Raw genomic sequence first — 10,628 nt, 5'->3', positions numbered from 1 at the left:
AGTTTTTGAGCCTTTTCTGAGTCATTTTATGTTCATTACAAACAAATACAATAATACCGGAAAAACGTTCTTTAACTCTCGATTAAGCGAAATATAATAAGAAAATAAATATATAAATGATCATAAATGATTGTTTCTCGAATAAATTAGATTTTTATCATTAATTGGAACTTAGTTTAGTGATTAGTCACCCAACTAAAGTATCATTAAACATAAGAATTATGATTGCTATATATTTTATTATTGTTTTTCCATGGAACCAGTTTTCAATCAATCGTCTTCGGATCATTTTTCAAGCACACAACTTATTAATAATTTTTCGCTCATCAAAAGGGGTCAAAGTAGACTCAGATTACTGATAGCTGGGATATTCTGGCGATATTTTTGATTCATTCGTAACATTTCTTACTTTTTGGACATTTTAACATTTAAGGGTTGAAAATTGTACCTATTTTGTGTATTTTGTTCCATAAAACATTCTGTCTGGTTTTTGAACATTTACTTAACTTTATAAATAAAAAAAAACAAATGATTAAAATATATGATAAATGTTCTTACTTTAAATACCTCAATTAATGAAATACATTAGTAAATTATACAAATAAACATATTTTGAAATACATTTATTGAGATTACCTTATATTATGAAATTCATAATTTACCAACATCTGGTAACGCTTAAGGAATTTCATCAATTTAAGAACAGGGTACACAGAAAGTTATAGTAAAAATAATAATTCTTTTTTGCAAAATAGTAATAAAAACTATAAATTATTTATTCAAATACATAGTCAAACATTCATTATATGTAGTAGTATGTTAATAGTTATTAAATTATAAACTAAAAGCTATTTTAATGTAATAAAATTACAAGGAAATCATATATATATTTGAACTACCCCTTAGTTGTGTGTTAAATACAACTCTGCTCGCTACTCACCACAAGATGTCACTGTTAATTGTACGTAGAACTGTCAAGTATTTAAACTACATCTAACTTCACGCGTCCATTTTCTACTTCCTTTTCCGTGTTAGCTGTGAAAGAATAAACATGCCGGTGGGTGAAATTTTTATAAAAAATCCAAAAAACTAACGAAAAAATTGCAAAAACGGGTTAAAAATGTGTGAAAAATATTTACAAAAGCCAAGGATAAAGAAAAACTGCAAAAGAAAGTTGTAAAATGTGGAAAAAGTGCGAAAATTAAGCAAAAACCTCAAGTGAATGTATAAAACTCATTGTGTGTTAATGAAGAGTAAAAGAGAGGGAATATACACATGCTTTGATTTGACAAATGGAAGAGCTGAAAAATGTGGCTTGAAGACAAAATGTTCATGATTTGTTGCAATTATTTTGTGAAAAGTGTATTTGAGAAATTTTAATTAAAAAATTCTAATTGTAAAAATGTCAAAAACAGCAACAACACATAACCTCGAAATACAATATTTTGCAATTTTTTTGTTAGTGTTTTTTTTTATTATGTTCAGTTGAATGACTGAATTAAGGTGTGTTTTTGATTTGTTTTGGCCTTAAAATAATGTGTATTTTATTTGTTGTCTCTTTTTAGCTAGCCAAAGATTTATTGCATCCTTTGCCCGCTCAAGAAAAGCGCAAACACAAGTTGAAGCGCTTGGTGCAACATCCCAACTCCTACTTCATGGATGTCAAATGCCCCGGCTGCTACAGAATCACCACTGTCTTCAGCCACGCTCAAGGCGTTGTTGTATGTGCTGGATGTGCTACCATCTTGTGCCAGCCTACCGGTGGCCGTGCTAAGCTCACAGAAGGTATGTTTTATTGTCACTTTCATCCTTTAAGAACTTATACTAATATTTGTCCTTTTTTCTTAATCTCCTTTCTACAGGTTGCTCTTTCAGAAGGAAGCCTCAATAAATGTGATGTTTTAGTTTGCTGCCTCATCATAATTTTTTCAAATTTTATTTTTTAACAACAAGAAAAAAAAACAAAAAACAATAAAAAATACTTTTTCGTTCTGAAAAAAGCTTAAGAAGTATATCAACTAATTTCTCATATCTGCCTTAATTTGAGGATACAACGTTGGATTCCTGTTGTTTTTATGAACTAAAAAAAGGATCTTTATCTTACCCGGATAAATCCCAAATTTGAAAAAAAGGTTATGGTGATATCAATAGCTTCTTCAATTCCAATGTATTTATTTGATTAATGAATGAATTAGATTCATTTTTTTATATGGAATACACTAAAGAAGTTTTTCTTTACATAAAATATTTATTAAATGTTTTTATTATCTCGACTATTGATATTTATTTACATATTTAGAATGTCCATAGATTATATTGGTCCACACGTGTTCCTATGTAATATCGAATTAATAGAACTTTATTTGATTTTATAATAAGAAAACATGAGACGATATTAAGTTCAACTATCCGTATAGAACTTTTTTTAAAGATCAATTTTTAAAAATGTCATTTACAGTAGGAATTAGCTATTTCTATAAAAAATATATTTTGTCCTATTGTGAACAATAATTCCACGGGAATGTATTCCTTTTGCATGCTTTATGTATAGGCTAGAATAGGCCTGATTGTCAATAATCTTAAAAGTACTAAACAAATTTTTCACTACAGTCCTAACTGCACACTAACCTATAGACTAAACTAAACTAGATTATACTTTAAACTAGATTAGACTAGAATATATACTAGACTATAGACTTAATTATAGACTAGACTATAAAGTAGACTATACTATAAACTAGACTATACTATAAACTAGACTATAGACTTTATACTAGACTATAGACTAGGCTATTTACTAGACTACAAATTAGCCTATTGACTAGATAAGAGACTATTATTGTCTGGTCTATATATTGGCCTATAGACTAGATTATAGAGTAGCAAATAGACTAGACTATAGATAAGCTTATAAACTAGCCTATTTTATTTCTATATCTTACTTGATTAGACTATAGATTACACCAAGGTGGATTAGCCCATAGTCTGGACTAGACTGTAAAATATATTATAGACTAGACTATATACTAGATATAGTCCATTATCTAGTATATAGTCTATAATATATACCTTTCACTAGACTATAGAATAGACTACAGATTAGTCTATTGACTAGATGAGAGACTAGCCTATATATTGGCCTATAGACTAGACTATCGACTAGACTATAAGCTAGACTAGACTATAGAGTATACTATAGACTAGACTGTAAAGTAGACTATAGATAAGGTTATAACCTAGCCTATAGATTATACTATAGTCCTTACTTAACTTGATTAGACTATAGGTTAGGTTGATAGGATGATGTATACTACATCAAATCCTAAGAAATACACCTAGGCCACAATCGGGCCTATAGATTAGACCAAGGTTGATTAGCCCATAGTCTGGACTAGACTATAAAATATAGACTTTACTATAGACTAGCCTAACTAGATAATGGACTAGAAACTATAGAATACACTTTACACTAGATTATAGAGTATGCTATAGACTAGATTATATACCAGACAATGAACCAAGTTGGATTAGACTATAGACTGCACTAGATTACAGACTGAACTAGACTAGAATATAGACTTTATACTAGACTATAAAGATTACATTATTGAGAAGCGTATAGACTGACCTATATCCTAGACTATTGAATAGGCTATAGACTAGAGTATAGATTAGACCAAAAGACTGGACTCGACCATAGACTGGATTAGACTATATACTGAACCAAACTCTAGACTAGACTTTAGACTGGACTAGACTCTAGACTAGACTATAGATTTGACTATAGACTAGACTATAGATTTGATTATAGACTAGACTTTAGACTATACTGTAGATTTGGTTATAGACTCGACAATATACTAGACTATAGACTAGACTATAGGCTAGACTATATACTAGACTATAGACTAGACTATAGACTAGACTATAAACTAAACTAGACTATAGACTAAACTATGAACTAGACTGTAGACTATACTATAGACTAGGCTGTAGACTATACTATAGACTAGACTGTAGATTAAAGTGTAGGCTAGATTATAGACTAGACTATAACTAGACTATAGGCTATACTGTTGACTAGACTATAGGCTAGACTATAGACTATACTGTAGGTATAATTGAACATCAGCGTTCTCTCCTCCAGTCGTTTGTGAACTATACACTTTTGTTCTTGTTTTAAACAGAATATATTACGACATGATTGTAGAAACTGGATAAAGAGTGAGAGCATTTCATTAGCTTAATATTGCAAGTTCAGAAAACGGAATATGATTCGTATAGATGTCAATCACGAGCGTTTGATTATATTATTATGTTTCAATTACACCGTTTTTAACTTGTTTAATGATGATATTGATTTCTTTAGTTGTGTTAATGCTTCTAGCATTGTGTAGAGGTAAATCCAGCCTTTTTCATTAATATAATCACCCCTATTCCAAAAAAAAAAACTGAATCGTAAGAAAAAGAAGAAGTAATTCCATTTCGTTTCAATTCTATACGATTGTCTGTATTCTGTATTTGATCGTAATTACGTTTTTGTGGCGGAGAGTCGAATCGAAATGTAGAATACTAAAGGTGCCAAACGGAGAAAATATCGATTCAAATTGAAATGCATAATAGTGGTCAATATTCTTAAATATGTTAAAAATGTGCATTGATATTGCTAGACTTAACTAAGGACTTTAATACAATTGACTCTTAACTTAGTAATCATTATAAGTTGAGGGTGTTCATTTCTCTTACATTTTTCATAGGACTCAGTTTGTGGAGTTAGATAGTATATGTTCGGATATATGATATACTCTTATTAGATTCTGGTCTGCCTCAGGAGGGTTCGGTCGGTGACCTTTGGTTTTTATACTTTACCTAAATAATTTTTTTTAAAAATATTTACACAAATTTATGTAGACCATTTTTATATGTGGACGATTTTCTTATTGTTTTTAGTTTTGACCGTAATAAGAAAGATATACTGCAATCGTTTGTGGAGCTCTGATCAAGAAATAAATCACTAAAAATTAATTTTTCTGAGTTAAGAGCTATGTTGTTTGGAACTTCTGTTAGTACTTTTTACATATTTATTATTGAATCGACTGAATTCCTGTATACACAAGTAAGTTTTTAAAATGTTTAATAAAGAATTATCCTAAAAATGTTTTGAATGTAGCAAAGTATTTTCCAGGTTTTTAATCGGTTTCTTCAATAAACTTTTTTTATTGATTTTTATAATAAGAATTATTTATATTTTTTTAATAATACTTACAAAGTAATTTTTATTCATTAAAAAAACCAACAAATGATTTTTATTTTTCAAAACTAAGAATAAAAATTAACTATGGAATTAATTAATTTTCCAATTTTCGAATCTAATTTCTGCACAGTTTCACCAAAATTTGGTGGTAAATACATTTTACCAATTTTGTTTTAATCTCTGTTTAAACCCGTTACTTTTTATTGTGTTTTGAAGGTAAAATATTAACTTACTACTCAGTTAAACTAGGCTTAAGTTGCTGTTAGATTAAACTCGCTACAAATTTAGGCGGACTTTAACCGATGATTGTGTTTTTCAGTTATGGACTTAAGTTCAGTTAACTTTGTTAGTATTGCCAAGTTTTCACTCAAAAACATAAACAATGAACAGCTCTTTTTTGCAAATAATACTTTTTCAGTCGTAATTCAGGTCTGAGTTGGGGAACAACTCTCGCGTCATCGCGTTTATTTCTTAAACGCGCTCAGGCTTGTGTTTGTTGCCTGGCTTTCGACAGTTTTGCGTCTCGCTCGCACTGGTGAAGTGTATTACTTCATATAACTGTTCAAAGTTATATGTTGTCTACATTAACCTCGTGCTTTCGTATCACCTCAAGTGAGGTTATGTTTTATTGGTGGAGACCATAGAATACTCAAACGTGGTGGAGACTATTAAAACACTGGTGGAGACCAATAAACCTCAACTGTATATACCCTGGTGGAGACCATTAAAACTCTTAAAATTTACTGGTGGAGTACCATTCAAAACTGAAATTTAACTTAAGTGTTTAAAGGTTTCCTGCTTCCTATATGAAGATATAAGTCGACTTGGAGGATTCCCTTTAAACCAACAATTCAAATAATCCAAAAAAAAATAATACTTTTGTTAAATGAAAAATTTTGAAAAAAATTTAAATAAACATTTAAAGTATTAATAAATAAAAAATAAATTTTCTCTTATAATTTAAGTTTAATTGGCCAATAATACTCAGTTAAACTGAGATACTAAGTTACTGTTTACTGAAAAACACAAAACATATATTAAACTAGGTTTAAACAAAGAATGTAGATTATCTTTATCTGAAAAACTTGCCCTAAATATTATAAATCATAATATTATAAATCATAATATAAATTTATAATATAAAATGAGGGTGTTAATTTTTTTAAATGTTTCATAGGTCTTAGTTTGTGGAGTTAGATAGTGTATGTTCGAATATACTCTTATTAGATTTTGATCTTTGATTTTTATACTTTGCATAAATGATCTTGTTGAACATATTGACACAAATCTATGTAGACCATTTTTATTTCCGGACGATTTTCTTCATTTTTTTTTAGTTCTGACCGCAATAATAAAGATGTAAGTGAAGCTATGATCAAGAAATAAATCACTAAAAATGAATTCTTCTAAGTCAAGAGTTATGATGTTAGTACTTTTCATACATTTATTGGTGAATCGACTAAATTTCTATATGCACAAGTAAGTTTTTAAAATGTTTGTAATTTTTATTAAATAAACATAAATCTTGTTAGAGAGAAATATAAAGTTTCAAAATCATTAATTAGCAGAAATTTTTTGTCAAAAAGTTTTTTTTTCTCAAAATCTATATATAAACATGAATGTGTGTTTATTTGTTTGTGGGTTTGTTTGAAGTCTAAAGACGAAATTGAAATTTTAACAGAACCTTCCTGTATATCTGGAAGGAACTATAGGCTTCTTTTTATTTTAAAATTTCAAGTAGGCGAGTTGCCATGCCTACTTATAATAATAACTATTAAAGCTATGGAAACTGGTAAAATTTGAGTTCTCAAATTTTGCACTTTGACATCCATTCGAATATTTTTGGATATAATGGGCGGAATGACTATAGTGGGCGTGGGACCTTCCATATTAAGAAAATATTAAATCAGTATATCTCGGAAAATGTAACAGTTAGAGCCCTCAAATTTGGTCAAAGCCACATAAGTCTTAATATGATTAGTTAGGATAAAAAGTGGCCGGACTAGCAGAAGGGGGCATGGCAACTCCCATATTAATAAAATACACAAATTCGTTTATATTGGAAACTATTAGAGTTCAAATTTTGCTCGAAGAACTTGAGCATCCATGTAAATATTTTGGGTAATGAATTGGCGGACTACCAGCACACAGGGTATAGCTAGTTTTATAAAAAAATATAAAAAAACATAATTTTATGTCAGATATTTGCGAAACTGGACCAATAGTATTAACTCTGTGTACCATATTTTTCATAATCAGCTCTTATACTCCTGTAAAACGACTTTAAAGTTAAAAGGACATAATGAACAAAAATATCTATTAAAAAACTCGAAAAAGTTGGCACTCAATTAACCGTGAAAATCGATTATACAGAATGCTTCCGGTCCCGACTATCACGGAAAATCGAGGTCCCACGGTAAATAATATAGATAGAATGTTCAGATTTCCTGCTTCCATTTGATAACAATATTAGCATCATACAATATATTCGTTTGAAATTGTAGGGTAGAAGGGGGACCATATGCCACTTTTTTTTGAGGCGGCCTCAAATTAAAACCACAATACATATTCTTAATTTTTTCTTGGTTCGGATACTTAGATATGTTGGCTTTAGTTTTATTCCTTTCAATCTTTCTTAAGTCATCCTCATGTACTTTTTTTTTTTAACTTTTCCGCACTGACCAAAGACGGCGATACCGCCCTATCCATGTGGTAAATGCGCCAAGGGGATGGGGCAGATTTGTCATTAGTAAAATAAAAGAAAAAATTACAAAAATAACAACTTATTTTGCTGTTTTATACCATGATAAAACCATAGAAAGGTAGAATCATTAGGGAGAGTTGTCAATTTTCTGCCCTTGTTATGTCAAACAAAAATGAACTAAAAAGAGAAAAACTTCTACTGATTCTACCTTATTATTTTGCTGTTTTATACTTTAATTCATTAAACAGAGTATAATAAACCAGATATTTACTATTTATTTCACAAAACTTAACAAAAAAATTAAAACAAATTATTACTGATTTTTGTCTATATTTTAAACAAATTTTGTTCTACATCACAAGCATTACATATATTTGGCGCATGTGCCCCATGGGCAGTTCTGGGTTTTAGTTTAAATTTTTTTCGGACTTCAAATTATATTATCGAAAATATTTTTATGTGTTATTGTTCACTATTATTGACGTTCTATCACAAAAACTATAAAAGTTAGCACAAAAAGTTGTGAAATATTTTCACAGCCCTTTGAAAAACAATTTATCATATGTAAAGTTAATGTTTCAAATTATCAGGGATGATAGATAATCGATAAACGAAAACAAGATTTGATAATGCGATAAAATCGATTACATAGTTTTCAAGTTATTCGCTTTGACAAATGTGCCCCTATGGTTATGATCGCCCTTCTACCCTAAGTCCTCTAAACTTTAAAGCCCTTTTATAAGGACATAGGAGCATATTATAAAAAACGGAGTACGCTGAATTGCTATAAGTGGAATCTTAATTTGAAAAAAAGTATATAGAAATTATAAAGAGGAAATCGGATGGATTACATATTATTGACTTTTTTTCTATTTATAAAAATTTTAACGATATTAGGACCGACTTAAGGCTTACGATCGTAATGCAACTAACTACATGAAAATTAAGAACAACATTTTAGAACCAACCTAGAACTAAGATAAAAACCTCAAAAATCTAAAAATTAAGTTTCATTGAAAATGTCTACAAAATTCTAAAGATGATATAATTCTAATGTCATGATGACAATATAACATTTCTTTTTAATTTTCTATATTTGTGTTTTTTTTTAGTTTGGTGTGTTTTTCTTCTAAAAACTATTTTTTTTTGTGTTTGCTAGTTGGTATAATAATTTCTAAAATGCATTTCATAGTTTCAGCCACAAAAGTACTATAACTTGTACTTCTCTTATGGATATATATAAACACAGAGACAAACAGACAAGTAAACATGTAATAATTTTATTATGCAAGCAACAAACAGCTCAAAATGAACTACAACTAATTCACTATTTCATGTAGACAAAAACAAATATGAATGTATAGTCGGACATGGCCGACCATATGATACTGTACACCAGTTAGTATGTTAAAAATGTAGATTATTCGTAAAAAATAAAGAATTTAAATTGTTTTTTTAATTTTATTACGGAATATTTTTACATATTGTTAACAAAAAAGAGATTTTTTACAAGAGCTGTTTTAGGGGAATAGGGGTAAATATGGACCTATCTATAAATGTTGGTAGAGGAATCTACGTCTACTTCAATGTTATAAATCGACTCAGAAGATGATTCTAAACGGATAAATATACTTTAAGGTGGATGTATGTCAAATATTTTTGGATGTTACAAATATCAGTAAACGCATAATACACTCACCACTATACAAAAAGTTGAATACAATATTACCACCCACTGGGGATAGGAAAATTTTGCTTAGAATTAGAGATTGTTGGTACAATTTGAAATTTGTAAGTTTTTTAAATACTAAGCTTACAAAGTACTTCTCGACATTCAATAGATTTGACCATAGATCCTAATCTATAAAGTATAAACTATAAAGTATAGACTATACTAAAGAATTGTCTTGTCCATAGATTACTTCAAAGTCCGCTCAATTAACTAGTTCATAGACTAGTAAAAATACCAGTCTATAGATTAATCATAGATAAATCAGAGACAATAGAATAATCAATAGACTTATCCAGGAAAATTGGCTTATCCATAGATTTGTCAATAAAAGAGTCCATAGACTTGTCAATGGACTAGTCAGAAAACTTGTCAATAGACTAGTCCACATTGACTGGTCAATAGATTAGTTCATATACTAGCCAATATACTAGTTCATAAACTGGCGAATAGTCGATAGGACTAGAGCTAGACTTTTAACTGGTATATTAATTAGTTTATTGTCTCTGGACTTGTTCATGGTCAATAGACTAGTTTATATTCTAGTCAATAAACTGGTAAATAGACAAGACAATAGTCTATAAACTGGTAAACTAGTTAATACAATAACAAATAGATTAGTTCATAGACTAGTCAATATACTATTAACTGGTATATTAATTAGTTTATCGCCTCTGGACTTGTTTATGGTCAATAGACTAATTCTTATCCTAGTCAATAGACTAGTCCATAAACAGGTGAATGGACAATTCAATATACTAGTTAATAGACTAGTCCATAGACTTAACAATAGATCAGTCAAAAGACTAGTCAATTGACCATTCAATATACTATTCTGTAGACTAATAAATATACTTGTCGATAGACTAGTCTAATCCAAAGAACAATAGACTAGTCTATTGACTAGTCTATACTCTAGTCAATAGACTAGTCTGTAAACT

At 29.3% G+C, this 10,628-nt stretch overlaps 1 protein-coding gene across 1 annotated transcript; it reads left to right on the top strand.

Moving 5' to 3' along the window:
- Positions 1-906: 906 nt before the first annotated feature.
- LOC111678475 (40S ribosomal protein S27) lies at positions 907-2,249 on the top strand. Its single transcript, XM_023439845.2, has 3 exons — positions 907-1,057; positions 1,566-1,785; positions 1,863-2,249. Exons 1-3 carry the CDS (start codon positions 1,052-1,054, stop codon positions 1,889-1,891), a joined length of 255 nt encoding a protein of 84 aa, XP_023295613.1. The 5' UTR covers positions 907-1,051; the 3' UTR covers positions 1,892-2,249.
- Positions 2,250-10,628: the final 8,379 nt, after the last annotated feature.

This window comes from Lucilia cuprina, chromosome 4, assembly GCF_022045245.1.
Source record: "Lucilia cuprina isolate Lc7/37 chromosome 4, ASM2204524v1, whole genome shotgun sequence".
Taxonomy (NCBI): Eukaryota; Metazoa; Arthropoda; class Insecta; order Diptera; family Calliphoridae; genus Lucilia; species Lucilia cuprina.
The sequence above is the reverse complement of the archived record's forward strand: the minus strand, read 5'-3'. Positions and strand labels throughout refer to the sequence as shown.